Raw genomic sequence first — 22,627 nt, 5'->3', positions numbered from 1 at the left:
CTGGGACAATGGGATGTTGCACATGGTTGATTTAAAACAGGCTGTCACAAACTGGACTCTTTATTTTCTGCTGTGTTCTAGATGCTTCTGGGGATGCATCTCAGCAAGGCTTTTATTCGGGGCCATGTTCAGATTCACAAGAAAGACAAAAGACCCAGCTCCTTGGAAAAGCAGAGCTGGGTAGACAAAAGACCCAGTTCCTTGGCAAAGCAGAGCTGGGTTAAATGGAAAAACAGAGGCAGGGTAACGTGTGCTGGATGTTTACTCAGGCAAGACATATATATATATACATACACACATAAATACAAGCACATTTATGTGGTTCTTATCTAGCATGTAGTGACAGAACAAGGAGTGGCTTCAAACTGAAAAAAATAGGTTTAGATTAGATATTAGGAAAAAAAATCTTTGCTGTGATGATGGTGAGGCACAGGGACATATTTCCCAGAGCAGCTGCGGCTGCCCCTGGATCTCTGGAAGTGTCCAAGTGTCCAAGTGTCCAAGTGTCCAAGTGTCCAAGGCCAGGCTGCACGGGGCTTGGAGCAACCCGGGATAGTGGGAGGTGGGCAGAGGGTGGAACGAGACGATCTTTGAAGTCCCCTCCAACGCAAACCCATTCTATTCCACAACTGCACGACTGACCGACACTTTCCTTACATATACATTTTATTTTTCTCTCCATTCCGCCGATTTCCCCGTTTTTCCGCGGGGCCGCGCCGCCGGCCCTTTCCCGTGGCGCCGCCCATCACGAACGCCCCGCCCCGGCCGCGCCCCCTCGGCCGGGCCGGGCCGGGCCGGGCCGGGCCGGGCCGCGGGGCCATAAAGCGGCGGCGGGCCCCGCTGCCGGCTCGGCTCGGCTCGGCTCGGCCCGCCATGGCCGTGGCCCAGCGCAGGCTGTCCGTGGGGCTGGGGCTGGCCGGGCTGGCCTGCGCGCTCCTGGGGGGCTGCCTGCTGCTCGCGGGGCCGCGCATCGTCCGCCGGCAGGTCATCCAGGTCAGCGCGGCTGGGCGGGGGCGTGCGGGCCGGAGCTGAAAGTCACCCCCGGGCGGACCCGGTCCGCTCCGCGGGGCTGCGCTGGAGGCCGCGTGCGGGGCTGGGCTCGGTGCGGGGCTGGGCTCGGTGCGGGGCTAGGGCTCGGTGCGGTGCGGGGCTAGGGCTCGGTGCGGGGCTAGGGCTCGGTGCGGTGCGGGGCTAGGGCTCGGTGCGGGCCTGGGCTCGGTGCGGTGCGGGGCTCGGTGCGGTGCGGGGCTCGGTGCGGTGCGGGGCTCGGTGCGGGGCTGGGCTCGGTGCGGGGCTAGGGCTTGGTGCGGTGCGGGGCTCGGTGCCGTGCGGTGCTGGGGCTGTGCGGTGCGGCTCGGTGCGGTTCTGGGGCTCGGCTCGGTGCGGGGCTCGGCTCGGTGCGGGGCTGGGACTCGGCTTGGTGCGGTGCTGGGGCTCGGTGCGGTTCAAGGGCTGGGGCTCGGTGCGGGGCTGGGGCTCGGTGCGGGGCTGGGGCTCGGTGCGGTGCCATGCGGTTCTGGGGCTGAGGCTCGGTGCGGGGCTGAGGCTCGGTGCGGGGCTGAGGCTCGGTGCGGAGCTGGGGCTGTGCGGTGCCATGCCGTTCTGGGGCTCGGTGCGGAGCTGGGGCTCGGTGCCGTGCGGTGCTGGGGCTCGGCTCGGTGCGGTGCTGGGGCTCGGTGCGGTGCTGGGGCTCGGTGCGGTGCTGGGGCTCGGTGCCGTGCTGGGGCTCGGTGCCGTGCTGGGGCTCGGTGCCGTGCTGGGGCTCGGTGCGGTGCTGGGGCTCGGTGCGGGGCTGGGGCTCGGTGCGGGCTGGGGCCGTGCGGTGCGGAGCGCTGGAGGTAACTGTCCCCGCTGCAGCCCCGAGCAGCCTCGGGCTCTAGCTCTGGGTAGGTGCAGCTTCGGGCTGTTCCATCCCTGCTGACAGCAGCCGTGCCCCGAGTGAGCAGGTTAATCACCCCTCTGGGCGCGCAGGTTAACGAGCTCTGGGCATCACTGGGGATTTGGCTGGGGATGCAAAAGCGCTTGGCAGAGCATCACCCTAAGCACCGGCGCTTCCTCCCTTCCCTCCTGCCTCTACCTGCGGCACCCGTTATTCCTCTCACAAGTAAATGAGCGGGCTTGCAGGTGAGCTGCTTTCCCTGCTGGAAATGGGATGATGCACAGGTTGCTCCAGAGAAGCTTTGTGCGTGGAGCAGCCTCCAAGTTGTCCTCTCTCCTAGACTGAAAGCTTGAAGAGTTCCTTCTCTGAACACCTCTTATCCACAGGAGAGCTCCTGAGGCTGAAGAGGGTTTGTGCCAAAATGTGGGGCTGTGGATGGAGCTGATGATCTGTTCAGTAATTGCTGCAGTCTTATGAACCAGCACTCCCGTCCCTGCTGCTGGGACACCGGTTATCATCCTGCTGTAATGTAGAGCTCATCCCCACATTTAGCCAAACCTTTTTCTCCCTGTCCAAGGCAAATGTGCTCCCTGCCTTGGCCTTTCTCCAAGCTTCCACCTACCCAGGTCAGCCCCTGAAAATTTCCTTCTAATGAAAGAGAAGAACAAACACCTCATAGCCAATGGCTGGTGTTGTGTGGCACAAAGTCTCTGCTGAAAATGACCTACTTAAACGTACCCCTTGGAAGTGCTACTGGCTGGGCAGAGCCACACAGTCCTGTGGATTAAAGAGTAGAAATTATTTGTTCAGTTTCACGACATCAGGAACCTGCAAATAAAAGGCTGAATGGCCCCCGCAGAACAGAAATGATGTTTTTTTGTGCAAAAAGCTTTCTGTCCTCTTTTTAAGCTAAATCTAATTTTTTTCAAGCTAATTAGCTAAATCCTAGTAATTTGCAATGAGAACAGAAGATTAAGAAAAGATCAACCCTTGTTTCTCCTCCCTTCACCTCAAGCCCTTGGTCTTCCCATCTTCAACATGACACAAAATTACCCTGAGCTCATTTTTTTTCCCATTTCAGATTAAGCCTAATAACTGAGTGATGGTAGGTGATGAGAAACATTCAGGCCTTTACTGAAACTCCTGGGTTGGTCTTCAGAGTAGTGTGGATAAGAGGAGCTTGAAGGGCTGGGCTTGGGCAGGTAAAGGTTTGCCCATCCTGGCTTCCTGAGCTCTGTCAGGTGGTGCACCCTGATGGAAAAGCAGGAGTTATGGAGAGATGTTTGTTTCAAGGATATCTTTGGGTGAAGTGTGCAAGCAGGGAGCTTGGAGCCTGCCCCAGCTGCACTGGGCTGCCTGTGGGGTTGGCCCTGCAAAACCTGGGGAATATTGCTTTTCTGGAAGCATCTGGAATGCCACAGACCTGCCTAAGGTACGAGCTTGCACGCAGTGAGGCTGCGTCAGCTCATCCCTCTGCCACCCGTGGCTGGTCCCCTTGGGAGCCTGGTGTGTCCTGGGTGGCAGGAGCCGGGGGCAGCGGGGTCCTGGGTGAGGAGGAGGAGGGTGCTGAGGGGATGTGAAGGGTGAGGTCTGACTGACAGACTTAACTGTTCCTCCCAGCCCGCAGGGGAAACCTCAGCTCTCTGTTTTCCTGAGCAGCGTGCCTCCCTCCCTCCCGGCCAGGCAGGATTTGGATGCTGTGGTGGAGCTGCTGCTCTTCTGGCCCCATCTGGAGCTGATGGGCAGTAACCAGTTCCTTTCAGTTCTTTGGGAACAAAGATCAGCCTGGTCAGGAGGGGTCAAACATCTCAGTGACCCTTTGCAACCCATCTAGCTGACAAATACTCTGTTTTCATTCCAGACATATGACCATGTTTGTTTTGACCTAAAAATAGCTTAATTTTAAGGCTACCCTGTTGTGGGGATCTTAGCAGCACCTGTCGAGTACCTTGAGCTGCTGTGCCCAGGTGGGGAGGGAGCTGGGAAGGGCAGCAGGGAGCTGGGATGTAGCTCCATCTGACTTATTATAAAAATAAATGCTTATTTATAAAAATAAATTATAAAAATAAATGCATATGCAACAAGTGGTCAAGGGAGTGCAAGACAGAACAGGCAATTAAAGGAAAGGAGATGTTCTCGATCATAATCCATTCGATGCTTGGGGAATCAGGGTTGTAAAGCAGATTAAATAAAAATCTTTCCTATTTCTGCTTCTTTGCCATTAAATCCTTGAAGCTGGAAAAATTAGAGGAGTATGTGGTGGTGGTGGTGGGAAGGGTTACATGGGTTGCACAACATTGTGGAGATGCTTTCCCAGGGATGGAGCTTGGATGAGGGGCTCACAGAGGCCTCCCACTCACAGGTAGCTCAGCTTTGCCACAAAATGACCCAAGAAAGGGGAGATGTTATGGGGAAGCCTCTGGTACCTCAACTCCTGTGTCAGCAAATATGTGCCCAGTGAGATGGAGCCGCTCCAGCATAAAGCCCACGTCCCTCCTCCTGTTCATGGATCAACCCCACTGCCATAAGCTGGCTGGGTTACCTAAGCAGGGTCAGGAATCTGTGTGCTTTCAGAAGAAAAGATTATGGTGGAACACATCCAGAGTGAGTGTTCAAGAAGGAACAAGCTCTTGCCCTTCTGCAGCACCCTGGGGGCAGGGAGGGCATGGAGGCAGATGTGTCCCTGTGTCAGGTCTGAGCTGAGGAGGACTTAAGTTGTCTTTGAGCTCCTGCAGGCATTTCAGGACAGTGATAGGTGCCTTGCCTTTGACTGCCTCATGATCAGCTGTGAGTCAGTGCAGGCTGGCAGCTGAGAGGAGGCAGAGGTGTGCTGTGCTGGTGGGACACAGCTGCCTTGCCATCCCAGTTCTCAAAGTTCTTTTTGGGATTCTAGTGTGCTCTCCCTGCTGGTACCCAAACTCTTGTGAGGATAGCTGTGCCACTTCTTGCTTGCTTTTAGCTCTGTGGAGCTGCCAAACCCACGAGCAAAGGCCTCTGGAACAGACAAGTGAAACGTGCAGAGTAGTGAATTCAGAGCTGAATGAATGCAGAGTGCAGAGTGAATGCAGCATATCAAAACACTCAGAAACTTTGTGGGTAGGATTAGAAAAGTTAAGTGTGAATAAATAAGCCAGCAAACATCTTGTGCCATAAAACCTGATGCTTCTGCACACACAGGATTTCTCACTGTATATCCAGCTGGGTTTCAGTCTGCCAAGCACACCTGGATCCTCTGGAGAGCTCTTATAAATGCCACCTTCATCTGTGCCCTACAGTGAGCTGAGGGTGGACGTGTTCACCTGCAGCCACAGAACCCAAATGTTGTGACCCTGTATTTTTTTTGCCTTCCAGAACGTCAGGATCGACCCCAACAGCATCTCCTTCCAAATGTGGAAAGACATCCCTGTTCCTTTCTACTTGACGGTGTATTTCTTCGAAGTGCTGAACCCCAAGCAGGTCCTGCGGGGCGAGAAGCCGGTGCTGAGCCAGCGTGGGCCCTACGTGTACAGGTCAGGAGCCACTGGTGGCCAGCCTGGCGTGACCCTGCCCGCTGTGCTGCCTGCCAGGCTGCCCCTGGCTCCTCTGGCAGGAGCACATGGCATCAGCAGGCTGGGTGAGAGCCCGGGGCACTGCATTTTAAAGTGACCCAGATGTGCTCCAGTTGCTCTGATCTTGCTCAAGACACGTGTAGGAGCTGAGACGGGGAGATCGGTGGGTGCTCCACTGAGTTGTGCTCAGTCTTTTTCTGGGGCCTGTTGGGCAGGCAGACCTGGGCTGATACAGTCCCAACATGAGGGGTGTTAGTGTGGTGGTGGCTGACCCTGTCCTCAGAGTGCTCTTTTATCTTTTCTGTGCATTTAAGAGCCCAGCTCTTGAGCTGGAATCACCTCAATATCGAATTTCGTGGCTCCTTACCTGACGTGAGACCCAGAACGTGCCCAACGTGAGTGTTCTGGTCATGGGAACCATATGGAGAGCAAGTATGGAGCACCAGTACTGGGTCAGACCCACACCCAGCAGGGCTGGGTCTGTTTGCCATGGCTGAGGATGGTGGCTGAAGCCCCAGGGGCTTTCCCAGCTCCTGAAGGAGGACACCATGCTTGATGTTGAGCATGTGAACCTCCCCGTGAGCAGTGATCTTCAATATGTTAGTACCTACAGGAGTGGGGTGAGGCTGAGCAGCAGCCTGAGCAAGCTCATGTGGGAAGATTACTGGTTAATCCAAAGCTGTTGGAGCAGTGTGAGTGGACACCTGCAGTATGTAGGTGCCCTTGTGTGCCCTGGCCTTGCCAGGGTGGGTTCTGTATGTTGCCATAGCATCGCTCTCCTGGCCCGGGGAAAAGCTTCACTTGCTGTAAGTAAGACTAAACAAAGGGGCAAAGCTTATTAGTGTCCTTGTGTTTCTGCTGAGCAAGATTAGTGCCCTTCCCTAATGTGGGCTGTAAAACAGAGGCTCCACAGTGAAGGACTTTGTTTTTGCTGGTGAGCTGAGCTTCAGTTCCTCCAGGAGCAGTAACAGGCTTGTGATGTTGGGGACAACCTGGCAGTGCTGCAGAGCACTGCAGCCTCCATGGGCCTGGGGCTGCCCCTGTGGCATGGGCTGAAGTCCAGCAGCACTGGGCTGATGCCTGGAGAGGCTCTCTAGAACAGAGGCTGGACAGAGTTAAATTAATAAATAGGGATTTATTGAAAGGCCTTCAAAGGATGCACCTTGGGCAGCACAGGAGCCCAGCTGTGGCTCCACCCAGGATGGATGGCATGTCACGAGTTTTCACACTTTTAGAAGTTTTGGTCCATTTCCATATTGGGGTAGATTGCCCAATTCCAGCTCCAGGTTGTGCAGTCCCACCCTCCCAGTTTGCTCTCCTCAGTTCTCTGTTGTTTTACACTTTTTGGGCTGAAGCTGCAGTGGTGTCCTTGGTTCTGGGCTGGAAAAGGATTGTTCTGTGTGCTGAGCTGGTTCTGGGCTGGAGAAGGATTGTTCTGTGTGCCTGAGCTGTGAGCAGAGCTGCTGACACTTTATATGGAGTTCAGAGCTACACACCAAAGCAATGCAGAATCTGGAAAAGATGAAAGCTAAAGTATCAGGCAGTGTGCCTGAAGCCCTGAGGAGCAGAAGGGCCACGTGCTGTGTGGAGTGTCAGGCTGCCCTGAACCCAGGAGCCACCAGGGAGGTTGGGAACAAATCCCTGGTGGAGCATGGAGCATCTTGGCTGGTCCTCTCGTGTGTGCAGGTGATTTTGGTGCATGGGCTCTGCATGTCTGGGCACCTCTCTGGTGTGCTTGGGCTTAACAGTGCCTGTGGGTGAAGCAACAGAGGAGATTTACTGTCTTAATTTTTTTGGGTAATGGGTTGGGAAGAAACACTTAGTTCCTGCAAGAATCCAACGTGTCAGGAATGCCTGGCTCCTGGGCTGCCCTCTCCTCCTGCCAAGCCCTAACCCTGGCTGGGGTGGGAGGTTTCTGTCTGTTCCCACACTGCCTCCCCATCTGCCCCGAGGCTCCTTGCTAGGCTTTGGTCTCCCTCAGCAGCAAGCCCAGGCCTGTGCAGCCCATTCTGGCTCAAGGGGCTCTGCCTAGGGCTGGTTCCCATGCTCTCCCATCTCTTGGCAGGGAGTACAGGTTTAAAACTAACATCACCTTCTATGACAACGATACCGTTTCCTACCTGGAGTACCGGCACCTTTTCTTCCAGCCAGACCTGTCCAACGGCACGGAGGACGAGTACATTGTTGTGCCAAACATCATGATGATGGTAAGTGCTTGTTGCCTGCAAAGGTTCCACCTTCTGGGCTTGCAGGGAGCGTGGTGATATCCAGCACTGAACCACTGAATTACTCAATGGCTTTCTTGTAGGGCTTAAGGCTGATCAAGCATTGAGGTGGTTAAGCTTGTATAATGCAATTTTCTGCTTTGTGGGTGTTGAGTTGTTCTGGTAGGCTGCTACAGTTCCACAACCAGAGTGTGCAGGGCAGCTGGTCTTGAAGTCCACAAGCTCATCTGAGCATCCTGTGGGAAAACCAAGCCTGTGAGCCCTCAACTGCCTCCTTCCCCAACTGGGAATCAATGAGGAACCTCAGTCTGCCCAGAGAATTCCTCTGGGACCATAGATGGGAGCAGCAGAATGATTTTGGTTAGCACCAAAAATGCTTCCTCTTTGCTAAAGGTGGGCCTCTCATCCCAGAGATTGGTTTCCTTTCTCAGGGAGCAGCTGTGATGATGGAAAAACTGCCAGCTTTTGTGAAATTTCTACTGAGTGGAGCCCTGGCCAGCCTGAAGCAGGAGGCGTTCATGAACCGGACGGTGGGGGAGATCATGTGGGGCTACGATGACCCCCTCATAGACGCCATCAACTTGATTGTTCCTGGCCTGCTCCCTTTCAAGGGGAAGTTTGGATTATTCATGGATGTAAGTGTTGGTTGGGAGTGCTGAAATCACAGCAATATTGATCCTGGGGAAGGCTCAGACACTCAGCTGAGCAGCTGATGGTGTGTGAGGCACCCCCAGAGCTGATGGGTACCCAGAGTCGGGGATGTGTTGCTGCCTTGCTGCGTGCAGTAGATTAAACAATCCTTCCCTCTCTCTGCAGTTTAACAACTCCAACTCAGGGCTGTTCACAGTGAACACAGGCGTGAAGAACATCAGTCAAGTCCACATGGTGGATTCGTGGAATGGGATGAAGATGGTGAGTGTCTGGCAGCAAACCCTGAATCATGGGGAGTGCCTGATTTAAAGCAGGGTAAGCTGAAAGCTCTGGGTGCTGTTGTGTATGCCTCAGGTGTGAAGAAAAGTTTCTACAGGACTTCTGTTGTAGCAGCCATGTGGCAAGGGGCTTTTCAGGAAGCATTAAATTCATCTGTTCATGGGTTTTTCACTTGCACTCCCTTGCAGTGCTGTTGGAGCTGGTTGCCTGTAATGGTTGAAGTTTCAGGCTCCTGTGGCCTGTGTTGAAGGTGTAAATGCTCTTGTTAAAGGATGCTTTACTCTTCCCTTGTAGAATTCTGCTCCAAACTAAAATCAGCTGAAGGTAGAGCTCAGATTCTGGGGGCAGGTGGGTCTTGTCCATTAAGTGGATGTTTGGCTCACAGAGTCATGGAGGATGGAAAATATGCTTAGGATGGGAAAGATCTTTGCTGCTGCTATGGAAGCAGTGTGGGGTGGTGGACACTGCATGCAGGGGTGAGAGCTGACCCCAGCCAGCTCGTCCTTCTGAGTTCTTCTCTCCACACCTGTCCCACAGGTGAACTACTGGCGGAGCAGCCAGTGCAACATGATCAACGGGACAGCGGGGGAGATGTGGCCACCCTTCCTGTCCCCAACCTTCCTGGACTTCTACAGCCCTGATGCCTGCAGGTGAGGCCACAGCTGCCAGCCTGTCCCCACGCAGGTGGCAGGACACACTGCACCCATCCTGCACACGCAGAGGGCTCAGGAATTGTTCCTGTAGGTAAAGTTCAGCTGCAGTTTGGGTTTGCATTACCTCTGAGCTTTACAACAGCGTAGTTGTCTCATTATCAGCATCTTGTGGTGTCCATAAATACCTTGCAGGTCACTGGAGATGTCCAGCTTGCCCACGTTTAATCAGTACAAAATAACCAGATGTGGTTGTTGAATGTAGATAAGATGTGGGCAGTTGGAAGGAGAAGTAAGGGTTGTCAGAGGGAAATGCAACTGTAACTGCAGAACTCTTTCAGCTGACTAAACTCTTGGAGAAATTATGTCTGGGAGGAAATTCGTGCCACCATTTTCCAGGCTCTTTCTTCTTTTTTTTTCCCTTTTTTTTTTCTTTTCTTTTTTGTTCTGCCTGTGTAAAACACCCTGACCTTAGCTGATCATCACACAGGGGTTAAAGTACCCCACTGTGCCTGAGGCTGGAAGGAGGGGGAAGCAGGCACAGAACCCCTGTCCTAGCCTGGGGAAGATAATGATAACTCCAGCTTTGTAGATAGTGCTGCAAAGCAGGCAAGTGCTCCTGTTGAGTAGAGAACAATGACCGGTGAGCAAGCAGCTGAGCTGAGCAATAGCACAGGGATCCCTTTGCACTGGGGTCATCAGCAAACACCAGAATGACCCGGAGCCAGGAATGTACAAGAAAGTTTGTTTGTAACTGAAGTTTAAACACATACCTGTCCCTGTCAAACTACAGGAACCTCTGGAGCAGAGCATGCTTCCAGGCAAGGCTCCCAGTGAAGTGGAGGAAACCCAGGTTGGTTTGTTGTTGGCACAGGAGGTTCCTGCCACACAGAGCTGTGGGGAAGTGGCTCAGCTTCTCAGACAGTGCTGCCTGCTCCCCAGACCTCTGCCTCAGCCTCTGTCACAAACATCACTTGGCGGGCTAAGAGCATCCCTGCCTCTGCAGGGCAGGCAGGGCCCATTCTCTGCTCGGTGCACGTGAAGTGCAGCTGGTGCTGACAGGCAGCTCTCAAGGTTTTATCCTGTTGATGGGCTACAGCAAGCTCTGCCTCCTGGCTGGGAGGTGAGCAGAGCCAGGAGGCCCACGTGTATCTGCTGGACATGCCCTGAATCCCCCATCCTTGCTCCCAGCATCAGAAAGGACCATTCCTCTGTAGGAATGAGCATCCCCTTGGCCTGCCCGGGCTGTCCTGGCAGCCCACTGTGACCCACTCACCCATTCTGTGATTCTCTGCAAGCCTCACTCAAGTGTGAAGGGAGCAAAATTTTGTCCTAGAGACTTGCATCAAACCTGGTCAGCAATATGGCAGCACAATATCAACAGCGTCTAGTAGCAAGAAAAAAATCTTGCTGTCATCAGGTAGGGAAATTTTCCACTCCCCTGGCAGTGTATTGCTGGAGCTGGCCTTCAAAAGAGATTTATCCAGTGCTGTAATGGAACACCTTGTAGACAAGGCTTCTATAAAGTGGGTATTATCTCTTGGAGAGCAGCCCTGGGGATTACTGGATGCCTTTAAACAAATCTCACCTGGATATAGCAAGAGGACTTACAAGCTTGTGGTTTCTCTCAGTAACTACTCCTGACCAACCCTTTAGATGTGCTTAAAACATGGAAAACAAAAGGCTTAAATACTCATTCCCCATTCCCTGAAGCACTGCTGAGGGTTTATCTTGATCTCAAAGTCTAAGTTACATTGCAATTGCATCTTATCCAGCCAAGATAAGGACCCACTTCTGTGCTGGGAGCCTGTTGGCTAACCCTGATCCTTCTCCACTGAAACCCTTCTAGATCCATGAGGCTGGTGTACGAGCAGTCGGGGGACTTCAAGGGTGTGCCCACCTATCGCTTCGTGGCACCCAAAACCCTCTTTGCCAACGGCACAGACTACCCACCCAACGAGGGCTTCTGCCCCTGCATGCAGTCTGGCATCCTGAACGTCAGCACCTGTAGGCTCAGTAAGTCCTTTCCTCCCTGGCTCTCCTTAGTGGGCCAGTGTTCAATTTGAGATGCTACAGAAGCTTGGCTGTGTGGAAAAACAGCTCTAGTGCCTGCTGGGAGGGTGAAAAGTGCTGCTTGCACTCCCACAAGGAAAACCCTTGTGCCTAACCTTCAGTGCCCAGCCCTAGGAGAGCCTGGCATTTGTGGGATTGCCCAGGGATGCAGTGGGAGCATTACATCCCCTGGGCTGCTGGGGGGAGCAGGGAGGAGGCAGCCCACACAGCTCCCAGGTTAAATGTTGGCTCTGGACACCGCAGCATGTGCTGCGGGTGGTCCTGCATCCTCCCAGATCAGTGGAACAACCTGCAGGGAGAGAGGGGAAGGAGATTGCTGGCTGGGAGGAGAAAATATAAAAGCTTCTTCAGAACAAGTACTGCAGGACCTTAAAAACATCAAAAAAAAAAGCTCTTAAGTGGATGTGGAGCAGCTTAAAGATGCCTTAATCTCATCCAGATGCGCCGATGTTCATTTCCCACCCTCACTTCTACAACGCCGACCCATCCCTGGTGAATGCAGTGGAAGGCCTGCACCCCAACAAGGACCAGCACGGGCTTTTCCTCGATCTGCACCCTGTGAGTGAGCCCAGCAGGGTCCTCCCCTCAGCCCAGGGACCAGCCCAGCACGGGGAGGACCCTGCCAGCTGCTGAGTGGTGGCAGCACTCTGCTCTCATGGCACTGATCCGAGCAGGTTCCATAGTGCGAGGACGTCTGCAGATAAAAAATGTCAAAGCCATAAACTAATTGAATAATTAGCCTGGCTTCTAGAAAATTGCAGAACTAATTATAAACATAATTGTTTTGATAAGCACGGCGAAACTCTTTCCACTGACTCAGGCCTATAGACCAGGAGGTGTATCTGGCAGCAGCCCAGCTGTGCCCCAGATCTGCAAATGCACATTGCCATGAGAGCTGGCTGGCAAAGCCTGAGGACCACGCTGTGGCTCAAGCTGGCACCTCCATTTTTTGGGCTGGCTTCTTCCACTTTCTCAGCCTGCCCATCTGGAACTGACTGCTTTTGGCCTGGGTGCTGTGTTACAGCCCTCATGTACTCACAGAGTGAGGGTGAAGTCACCACTCCAGAGGGGTGATTTGGGGTGTCCTGAGGTATCACTGTCCCAGCTGCTGATGGCAAAGGGACTTTGGGATTTTCCACCCACAGCTTGTGCTGTGTGAGGTCAGTTTTTCTAAATGTTCCGTGATATTTGCTCAAGCAAAAAAAAAAACCTATTGCCCTCTCAGACACAGAGTTTACTCTGTGTCTTACCTAGCAATTGGGTTCTGACTGCTTTTCTTATCACAGTTATGAAAATCTAATTAAGTTTATTACAGTATCAAACATATACTGATAACAGTACAGTTAACTACATTTTTATCTAGTTGCAGGCTGCTGACTGCAAACAGGGACAGCACAACAAAAATTCTCTGCTTGTAAAAATGTGTTGCAAAACTGCAGAGTCATGAGAAATCAATGTCTTAATGGGTGTCAACAAGACCAGCTTTGAAGTGTGATGTTTTTCCTGGTCTTGGAATGTTGGATAGGGTCTGTTGGTCCCAAGAAGTCACTAGGAAGTTACTGATGAACTGGTTGTTCTCTTCCTCTGCAGATGACAGGCATCCCCATGAACTGCTCCATCAAGCTCCAGCTGAACCTGTACATAAAGCATGTGTCTGGTATCACGTAAGTGCTCAGCTCCTAGAAATGTCCCCCTGCCTTCCCTGAGCAGGGAGCTCTGCTGATGCTGAGCTTGCTGCAGACTTTACTCTCTCCAAAGCTTTACCATGAGCAGTTGTGCTATTGCTGGAGCCAGACAGCTCCTGTTGAAACATCAGCCATTCCAAGTTCCATCCTTCAGCAGTACAGAGAGTGGCTGCCTGTTTGCTCAGCTCGGGCAGTGTCCCTGTCCCTCCCCAGGCAGCTGAGGCATGGAATGTTCCTCCTGGTGGGGCAGGAGCTGCTCACCTACACTGTGCTGCCTCTCAGGAGTCACCTGCAACACGGAGAGGCAAAACCTACTCTGCCTGTGTCCAGAAGACACTTCCAGCTCTATGAAAGCAAACGGGAGGTCTCTGTAACCAAACTGTGTGGTGCCAGATGTTAAATGCCAGCAAGGGTGGGAGTGTGCTCTTGCTGCTTGGGCTGAGGGGCAAGCACCTGCAGGCAGCCCCCAGGTGACTGAGACATGAACTTTGGCATTCTGGCTCACTCAGCTTCACCTCCCTGGAGCCAGGTCTGGGATGGCTCTCACTGCTGCCCTTGGGCCGCTAAATCCCTGTGGAAGCACAAGCTCTGCCTGTGCTGTGGGAGCAGCTCACTGGAGCAGCAGGGATTGCCATCTCCTCATGCTGGTTTCCTGGCCACTGTTAGTCTGTCAGTCGTGTCCCCTTAGGAAGAACTGTGGTGCTCATTGTGACCTGATCAGCCATAAACCTAAGCTGCTTTTTTAATCTTCTTCCCCCCAGTCAAACAGGGAAGATTAAGCCAGTGGTCCTGCCGCTGCTGTGGTTTGCAGAGGTGAGCTGCCTTCCTCAGCCTGATTCTGCAGAGCCTCTCCTGCTTCCCCATCACCCCATGCTGGGGAAACTCCACTTTGGATAAAGCTTTAAGCCAGCCAGACTAATTAGGCACCAACAGAAGGCTTTTCAATACTTGGCTATGCCATTAATACCTCTGAGCTGAACAAACCCTGCACTATACATGGTAAATCTCTGGCTCTGGCCTAGCTGTGGGGTTAAATAGGGCCCTGGACAGAGCTGCCAGCATCCCTGTCCTCCCGTGGGCCAGGGATTGCGGCCTCCAGCTGTGGGTGCGTGGCCAGCTGACTCCTGCTATTTAGTAAAAGCTCTTAACCTGACTGAATCTTGCATAAATTCCCTAATTTATGCTGGGAGGTGGTGGGAGTGGAATCACACAGCTGGTCTGTCTCAGCCCTGGACGGGAGGGAAGTGCCACTGACAACTCTGCTTTTTCGAGCAGAGCGGATCCATCGAGGGCTCGGTCCTAAAGCAGTTTTACACCAACCTGGTGCTGCTCCCGTCGGTGCTGGAGTACCTGCAGTACACCCTCCTTGGCCTGAGTGTCCCTCTCATTATCTCAGCAGCTGTGCTCATGGCAGTGAGGAAGGTAAGAATCTGCAGGTGCCTGGTGGGAAGCGCTGCCAGTCAAATCAGACTCAATCAGACGCTGTAGTTTGGGCTGACAATCTTAACCTGTCTGAGGAAACATTGGCTGACGCCACCAGCAATCTCCTGATGGTGCCAGGTGCCAGCAGATAGCAGCAGGACTTCCTTAGCCATCTAAAAAATAGATAGCATGAAGCATTTCTGGCGTTTTTGGTGCACAGCAGTGATGGAAGTGGTTTCCTGGAGGAGGAGGTATTTCTCAGCTCACCCAGCTAGTGAAGAAATAATCCTGGTTTATCAACCCAGTCTCCATAGAAGGCAGCAGCAGGTCTGTGCTGTTGCACAGATCTGCATCTCTGCAGGGTCCCAGCGTTTTTCCAGTCAGAACAGAGTCTTCTCCAGGGAATGGAGCTAGCTGAGCACAGCATGTTAAGTGAAATGCAGTTGGTGTGTTCTTGCAGAGGGGACACAGCCACTGTGGCTGCTTCTCAGCCCAGCACAGACCCTGTATTTCCTTGAAACGCCCTTGCTGTGCAAACTGCTCCAAAGAGCTCTGGAAGTGAAAGCCTCAGAGCCTTTGTGCACCTGGGCTTCCTGAGGAGTGAAGACCTTTGAAGCCTGCTGGGAGCTGGCTGTGGGGCAGGCAGTGGGGTGAGGCTGAGCTGAGCTCTCAGGACTGAACATAAAACAGCCAAAACACTCAGTGCAGACCTGTGGCTCTGGCCCCACGGTGATCTGGTATCACTAAGCTCTCTCTACAAGCTTTAGTTCAGGAAGCAGGGATCTGACTTCCTACCCTAACCCTATATCAAAAGAAGCTGATTTAGCTTTGGACTGCAGTCAGGTAGCTTAGGCTGGCTCTAAAGCTGCCGAGGTGAAGAGGCTGCTCGTGGGGATAAAAGGCAGTTCTGGGGATGAGAGCAGACTGAGGAGGAGCCTGTGTGAGGGGCTGCCTTTGCTCAGCTGGTTCCTGCCCTTCCTGGAACACCGATGCAAACCCACCTTAAATAGTGCCAGAATTCTCAGAGTATCACGTAATTGGATTTTAATCAAGTCTACAATTACTTAAGTGACTTAAACACATGATCCCAAATCCCCTTGTTCTTCCACACACTGTCCTGCAAGGTGGGAGTGATGCTAGGGCCCAGCATGGAGCCCAGAGCTCGCCACCAAACCTTCCTGTGCTCCCAGGGATGTCCTGGGCTGAACTGCTCCCCTTCAGCACATGTGAGTGAGTGGTTGCTGACAGACAGGCTGCACCCTGCTGCATGACCCAGGGGCTTGGAGAAAGAGCTGAGCAACTGTTTCTGACACCTTATACAACCCTGAGCAGCTGGCATGTCCTCACCCTGCTTTGTGTAAGTCTTAATTCCTGGTTTCAAAGAGATTTAACCATACTAGGAAGGGGCAGGGAGAAAAGCTGGATTTTTACTCATTGAACCCAACTGAATATCTGCTTGTGAAATATCCCAAACTCAGGCATAAGCCAGCTGTATTTCTGTGCTCAGGCAAAAGAGTCATGAAGTGTTAGAACTAAAAATCCACGGCAGGAAGTGCCTGACTACCTGGAAAGTGACTAAAAAGCCTCAATGACTTTACAATCTCTAAGAAGGCAGCAGAACACATGAAGGTCTCCACCTAATGAGTAGATAAGAGGTTGTAAACTGGAAGACAGCGATTTGCAGCCAAGGTGTGTTCCTCTGTGTGTTCCTCGTTTGATTGAAGCGTTGCTGATCTAGCTCTGATTGCTTAATCATGCACAGTTCTGCCTCCCCAAGTCCCAGGCCATGTCAGAGGGGACACTGAGCGGGGACATTGGCCACACCTTCACGTGTCTGCCAGCGTGAAGGGCTCCCTGAACCCTCTGGCTTGTGTGCCTGTGGCTTCTGGAGGGAGCAGTGTGCTCCGAGGCCAGTGCAGATGAGGTACTGTGAAATACTTTAATCTTAGTCTAGTTCATAGTGGAGCCAGTTTGAAATGCATCTGTTGGACTTGCAGCTCTAAAAAAAAAAAAAAGCATAATCTGTACAGGTGTAAAATACCCCCAGATTTTGTACCTTTGTGGCAAAACGCCTGTGTGGTGACACTTTCAAAAGGCAAACAGACCATTTTAAAACTGGCTTGACACTGAAAAAAATCTTAACTAGGACTTAGTTTAATCTAAATTTTGAAATCTTCGTTAATAACTCGATTCTAGTTAAACAGTGATTTCTCAAATCTCCTCCGAAAATTGGAACCCTCATGAAATTCACATCCGGGTGCACCATAAACCAGACTGATTGTCTTCTAGGAAAAGTGCTCTTTATTTTGGAGTAGCAATAAAAAGAGCTCAGACAGTAATAAGACAAACCAGGCCACCTCTGCCAAAAAGCTGCCTCCGGTTAAGGGGACGGTGTTGCGGGAAGCCCGACTGTAGGTGGGTACCCACACAAGGTAACATGCTTTTCTCTCCTCCTCACTTGATTCAGCTTCACTGGAAACCAATCAAATGAAACGTTTGCTGTCCACATCTCCCAGCTCCTGGCGAGCTTGATGGAGCAGTGTTGTCTCATGGTTTTATCTGGGGCAATCCAGATGTCTTAATGCTGGCTCTAAAGCAGGTTGCAAGCACGTGTTCTTATTGTTTCTCCCGGTGTAGCTGATCTGCAGCACTAATAATGTCAGCAGGGATCAGGGGAAAAGTAGGATTGGTGTGAGGAAATACTTTGCTTGCCTGTTTTCCCCCCATCTCTGAGTGTTTTGAGTTCCAGAGGTAAGTTTTTTGAATGGGTAGAAACTTGTGGGGTAACAGAGGTCAGTCCACTGGTAGGTGTCACCCCTCCCCTCAACAGAGAGGCTTTCAGGATTGCTGATGTATAAAATATCTGGGTTTTTATTACAGGAACACAAAATCACTGAGTCGTTGAGGTTGAAGGGACCTCTGGAGGTCATCCCCAATCCCTCTGCTCAGGCAGAGTCACCTAGCTCAGCACCATGTCCAGATGTCTCTTAATGTCTTCAGGAATGGAGATTCCCCAGGGCAATCTGTTGCCATTTTTACAGTTTTCACAGGGAAAAAAAAAAAGAAAAAAAAAATATTTCTTAATGTTTAGATGGAATCCCCTTTAAGTATTTAACTGTCCCTTTGCTCTTATCCTGTCCCTGGACACCACCAAGAAGAGCCTGGCTCTGTAGTTACACCCTCCCTTCAGAAACTTCTTTTCAGTGCTGAGATCCCCCTGAGCTTTTTCTTCTCGAGGCTGAACAAGTTCTCTCAGCCTCTGCTCACATGAGAGTCTCCAGTCCCCAAATCCCAAAATCACTTCAGTGGTCCTTTGCTGGACTCTTCCCAGTAGCTCCATCTCTCTGTTGTTCTGGGAAGCCCAGAACTGAACACAGTACTCCGTGTGTGGCCTCACCAGTGATGAGCAAAGGGCAAGGATCACTCAAGACCTGCTGGAACACTCCCAGTGCAGCCCAGGAAGCAGCTGGCTGCCTTTGCTGTGCCCAAGACCCCTCAGGTCCTTGTCTGCCAAGCTGCTGCAGAGCTGGGTGACCTTTAGAGCGTGCTGGTTGTTGATCCCAAATGAAAGACACCTTGTACATCCTCTTGTTGAACCTCATGAGGGCCCTTCCAGTGCCTTCCTCAGCCTGCTGAGGTCCCTCTGGTGTACCAGCCACACCCCCAGGTTTTGCAGATGATTAATAAAGATATTAAACAGGCCTGGACCCAGAATTGACCCCTGGTGTACACTGATGGTTGCTGGCCCCCAGCTCAACTCTCTGGGTCTGGCTGTTCAGCCAGTTTTCAGTCCACCTCACTGCCTGCTCATCCAATCCCAACTTCCCCAGCTTCCCTGTAAGGTTTTTATGGGAGATGGTGTCAAAAGCCTGGAGTCCAGGTGGACAATATCCACTGTTCTCCCCTGCTCTACCACTCCAGTCCTTTCAGCACAGGTGCTCAAGCACAGTTGCCCCTTGCTGAAGCCCATGATTTCATTACACTTCATGATTAAATTGTCCTTCATGAGCCTGGAAGTGGTTCTTAGAATTAGCTGCTCGAGAATGAAGGGAGACTGACTGGTCTGTAGCTCCTGAGGTCTTCTTGATCCTCTTCAAGACAGAAGTGACATTTGCTTTCCTTCAGTCTCTGAGCCAGGACTGCTCAAAGACAACAGGGAATGGCCTTGCTGTGACATGAGCCCGCTGATCCCATCTTGGTCCATGGATTTCTGCATGTCTGGGTTCCTTAAGCATTCTCTGACCTCATCCTCTTCCACCAAGGGTGCATCTGCCTTGCTCTGGACTTTCTCCTGGTTTCTGGGGTCCCCTGCCTCATTCAGCCCCAGGCCCTCATGGTTCCCTCCTCTTTCCTTCATCACCTGGGTACTTGGAGAAGCCCTCCTTGTCTCTGACATCCTTGGCTGGATCCAGTTCCAGTTGGGTTTTGGCTTTCCAGACTTCATCCCTGCATGCTGGGAGAGTTTCCCTGTGTTCCTGCCAGGTTCCCTGTCCCTGCTCCCACCTTCTATGGGTCTCCTTTCTGCATTTGTGTTTGGAGCTCCTGCTTCATCCCTGTTGCCCTGCTGGCATTTTTCCCTGGCTCGGGATGCTTGTTAGGGTGGACTGTTCTTGAACTTGGAGGAGGCAAACCTTGAGTATTAGCCATCCTTTTTGCCCTGACAGCATCCCCTCACCAAAGGTCTGGAGACCTTTTTAGACTCATCAAGGTTGAAAATTCCTCCAAGATCCTCAAGTCCAAATTTCAGCCAAATACCACTGTGCCCAAAGAGTCTCCAGGTGTTCCTGGTGGTGTCACTGGAGCAGCAAAGAGCAATAGTCAAAGGGTTAGAAGAGCCTCACATCCCTCCACAACACCCCAACCCACATCCCCAGCAAGAAAAATGCTCTGGGACAGGGACAGGTTGGTGTCCCTGTCCCCAGCAGCAGGAAGTGACCCACTCCTGTCACCTGCTGCTTCCTCCTGAGGCTCTTGCATTTATCAGGGTCAGGGCCCACATGATTTAGGGTCAGGGCCCATTGGTCTGTTGGAGGGTGTATCTGGCTCCTGCTCAGCTCAGAGGGTGGTGACCCTGTTTTTTAGGTGTGTTTAGGTGAGGAGGAGCCAGAAGGCACCAGCGTCCACTCTTCCCAAGGCTGCCCCTGCCATTATCCCAGGAAGGAGTGCTGCCTGTGTGAGCTGCAGCTGGTGCCTGGGGCTCTCCAGGCTCTCGTGTCCCTCAGCAGGCTGTCCCTGTCCCTTCCATCTCGGGTGACTGTCCCATAGCTCCTCCACACAGGCTGGGTGCTCGGGTGGTGTTATAGGTGCTGGTGGGCAGGAACAGAAATAACCTCATTTTGCTAAGGCGAGAGGTACAAAAAGAAATTACAAAAATGTTCCATTTAAAGCAGGGTCCTTGGCCACTGCGAGAGGCTCGGGGAGTGCATGGGCTGGGTGGGGACGCTGGCTGTGGGCAGGCTGTGACCTCTGTCCCTCCCTTGCAGGGAAGCATCGCCGAGAAGAGCCCTGGTCCCTGCAGCACGCAGAGCAAAGCCACCCCCTCCTCTGAGACCACGCCACTGCTGTGTGACAGCCCCGAGGCCTGAGCCACCCCCAGCACGCTTCCCACGGGGACAGCTCCTCCCTGGGACACCCTCCTGCTGGGACAGCTCCCCACTGGGACACAGCCACGCTGCAGGTGATGCTGCTTTGGGTCCCCAGAGCTCTCTGGGAGATGAAGTCGTGGACAGCTCGGCCAAGATCCTGCACAGCAAAACCATGGGACAGCGATGCTGCTCAGCATACCTGCTCATCCAGAAGCCTCAACACTGTTCCAGAACCCGTTTGTCCCCAAGGGCCAGCCTGAGCCACTGCTCTTCTCTCCAGTGGAATGAAGATGGTTGCTGACTGATCTGAGAAGTTATTTGCAATTTAAAACTGCCTATTGCTAGGGATAAAATGCACTCTAATGGCAGCCTTTAAAATAAATGAGGTTTGTATAGGTAGCACTGATGGGATTTAGTGATCTTTTTAAAAGCCACTGTTCATCTCACCAAATGGGACACGCTGTCCTGCAGCCACTCACAGTTTTATTGCCACTTTTGGACTACACTGCAAATCATTTCTGGGCTCTGTCACTTCAGTGATATCTCTTGCCACAGTACCTGGAGCCTGCCTGGGGCTGCTCCAGCTTTTGCTCGTGTTGGAGAGGAGTGGTGACTTTCAAAGGCCCAGCTCTGTGCCATGCCCTTGTGCTGCACAGCAATTCCAGCTCACAGCCCTGTTACTTAATCTCTCCTGGCTGTAGGTGCTGTGTGAGATGAGCCTTGGCAAAAGCTTGGTGGTCCATGTGAGGTGTCACTCAGCTCCTGGCAGTTGTCCCTGCTGCCTGCTCTGCCATCTGGGACCAGCTCTTCTGGTCGTGGCCATCAGCACTGGGAGGCACTGGTCACCCTGGCTGACCATGGGAGGGGGGAGCTTCGCCCTGTCCTTGTGTGTTAATAAAGATATTTGTGCTTTTGGGAAGCAGGAATGAGTGCAATCCTGAAAGTAACCATGGCCTTAAGTAGGGTTTGATTAAAGTATTGCAGATTTCTGAAATGGTGTGCTGGGTGACCTGGGGCTGGATGTTACCTGGGAGTGCGTGGTTTGGGCCTCACTTTCATGGGAAGGAACCCCAAAGCTTAGGAATATTTTTGAAAAATTACTAGCCTGGAGTTGTCTACCACACCTGCCTTGCCTACTTCCAGCCAGGAGTTTGGGAAAACCAAAGGAGCCAGTGCTGGAGCATCTGACAAGGATGAGACAGAGGTGGGGAATCTGCTCTGGCTTGGAGCAGACTTGTTGCACTGTGTGTGACATGGATGCTCATGGGGTCTGGAAACCTTTGTCCAGGACAGCCCTGTGACCTTCGAGTGGGATAAGCAATGCTTTTCTCCTACACCTCCATTCCTGGGCAGGAGGAGCACAGGATGTACAGCCAATTCTGGGCCAGTGCATTCGTTGCTGGCCATGTCCCAGTCCTGCAGTGGGCCTAGGCTGCCTGACCATGGAAACAGCCCTGGTGGAGCCCAGCTCACAAGGGGAAAGGTGGCACTTTGTTCTGGGGGCTGAACTCCCCTACATGCCTGAAGTGTGTCTTGCAGGTGTGACAGCACTGGCCAAGTCCCTTCTTGTGGCATCACTGCTGGGTTATCTCATGACACAAATCACCACCGAGAGAGATTCTTAAACTGCAGCTGTGAACTGTCTTTGGCCTTGAATCCCAGTGCATCCATGGCAAAGAGCAGCTCACAGGCGCAGCCTCGTCCAGCGGTGATGAGCCAGGAGCGGGGCAGGGACTGCGGCACCACAGGGTACCAAAGCAGCAGCACGCCTGAGCTCCCTTTGAGGGGCTTTGACGCCACTACGGCGCTCCCTGCAGCCGGACGAGCGACCAGGGATGGCGAGGGGCGCGGGGCAGTGAGCAGAAGCCCCGCGGGTGGGTTTTTTTGCCGTTCTGCAGACGCGGAGCTGCCGCTCCTCGCCCGCAGCGCCGCGGCCACGGCGGCTCCGCGGCGCTGCAGCGCGGCACGGCGGCCGCCGGAGGGCGCTGTGGGGCCGCGCACGCTGCGGGACCGCGGCGGGGACGGGGGGACGGGGGGACAGGGGGACAGGGGGGACAGGGGGACAGAGGGACAGAGGGGACAGAGGGGACAGGGGGGACAAGGGGGACGGGGGACAGGGGGGACTGACACTGGGGGACAGAGGGACTGACACTGGGGGACAGAGGGACAGAGGGACAGAGGGACAGAGGGACAGGGGGACAGGGGGACAAGGGGGACAGGGGGACTGACACTGGGGGACAGAGGGACTGACACTGGGGGACAGAGGGACAGGGGGGACAGAGGGACAGGGGGGACAGAGAGACAGAGGGACGGAGGGACTGACACTGGGGGACAGAGGGACAGGGGGACAGACACTGGGGGACAGAGGGACAGGGAGGACAGAGGGACAGAGGGACTGACACTGGGGGACAGGGGTTTACAGAGGGACTGACACTGGGGGACAGAGGGACAGAGAGACGGGGGGACAGAGGGACAGACACTGGGGGACAGGGGGGACAGAGGGACAGAGAGACGGGGGGGACAGAGGGACAGACACTGGGGGACAGGGGGGACAGAGGGATGGGGGGACAGAGGGTCTGACCCTGAGGGACAGGGGGACCCAGAAACAGCAGGGACAGAGGGACTGACCC

At 53.3% G+C, this 22,627-nt stretch overlaps 1 protein-coding gene across 2 annotated transcripts; it reads left to right on the top strand.

Annotated features, from left to right (window-relative positions):
- Positions 1-801: 801 nt before the first annotated feature.
- Positions 802-20,991, top strand: SCARB1 (scavenger receptor class B member 1). Of its 2 annotated transcripts, none has more exons than XM_021532803.3 (12): positions 802-993; positions 5,231-5,388; positions 7,493-7,634; positions 8,084-8,287; positions 8,469-8,564; positions 9,120-9,232; positions 11,082-11,248; positions 11,745-11,863; positions 12,896-12,969; positions 13,752-13,803; positions 14,266-14,412; positions 19,896-20,991. In XM_021532803.3, the coding sequence occupies exons 1-12, from the start codon at positions 874-876 to the stop codon at positions 19,995-19,997; spliced, it is 1,494 nt and encodes a 497-aa protein (XP_021388478.3). In that variant the 5' UTR covers positions 802-873; the 3' UTR covers positions 19,998-20,991. The 2 variants fall into 2 exon arrangements, with proteins under 2 accessions (XP_021388478.3, XP_077643394.2); XM_077787268.2 differs by lacking the exon at positions 19,896-20,991 and adding an exon at positions 16,702-16,909.
- The last annotated feature ends 1,636 nt before the right edge of the window (positions 20,992-22,627 follow it).

This window comes from Lonchura striata, chromosome 15, assembly GCF_050655825.1.
Source record: "Lonchura striata isolate lonStrDom1 chromosome 15, ASM5065582v1, whole genome shotgun sequence".
NCBI lineage: Eukaryota > Metazoa > Chordata > Aves > Passeriformes > Estrildidae > Lonchura > Lonchura striata.
This window is presented reverse-complemented; position numbering and strand designations above follow the sequence as displayed.

What these genes read in the sequence shown, in the direction of transcription:
- SCARB1 (XM_077787268.2), top strand. Translation starts at nt 874, where the DNA reads ATGGCCGTGGCCCAGCGCAGGCTGTCCGTGGGGCTGGGGCTGGCCGGG. An exon ending in CGTGGGCCCTACGTGTACAG is followed by an intron (nt 5,389 to 7,492) that starts GTCAGGAGCCAC and finishes ATCTCTTGGCAG; the next exon opens with GGAGTACAGGTTTAAAACTA. An exon ending in TACAGCCCTGATGCCTGCAG is followed by an intron (nt 9,233 to 11,081) that starts GTGAGGCCACAG and finishes AAACCCTTCTAG; the next exon opens with ATCCATGAGGCTGGTGTACG.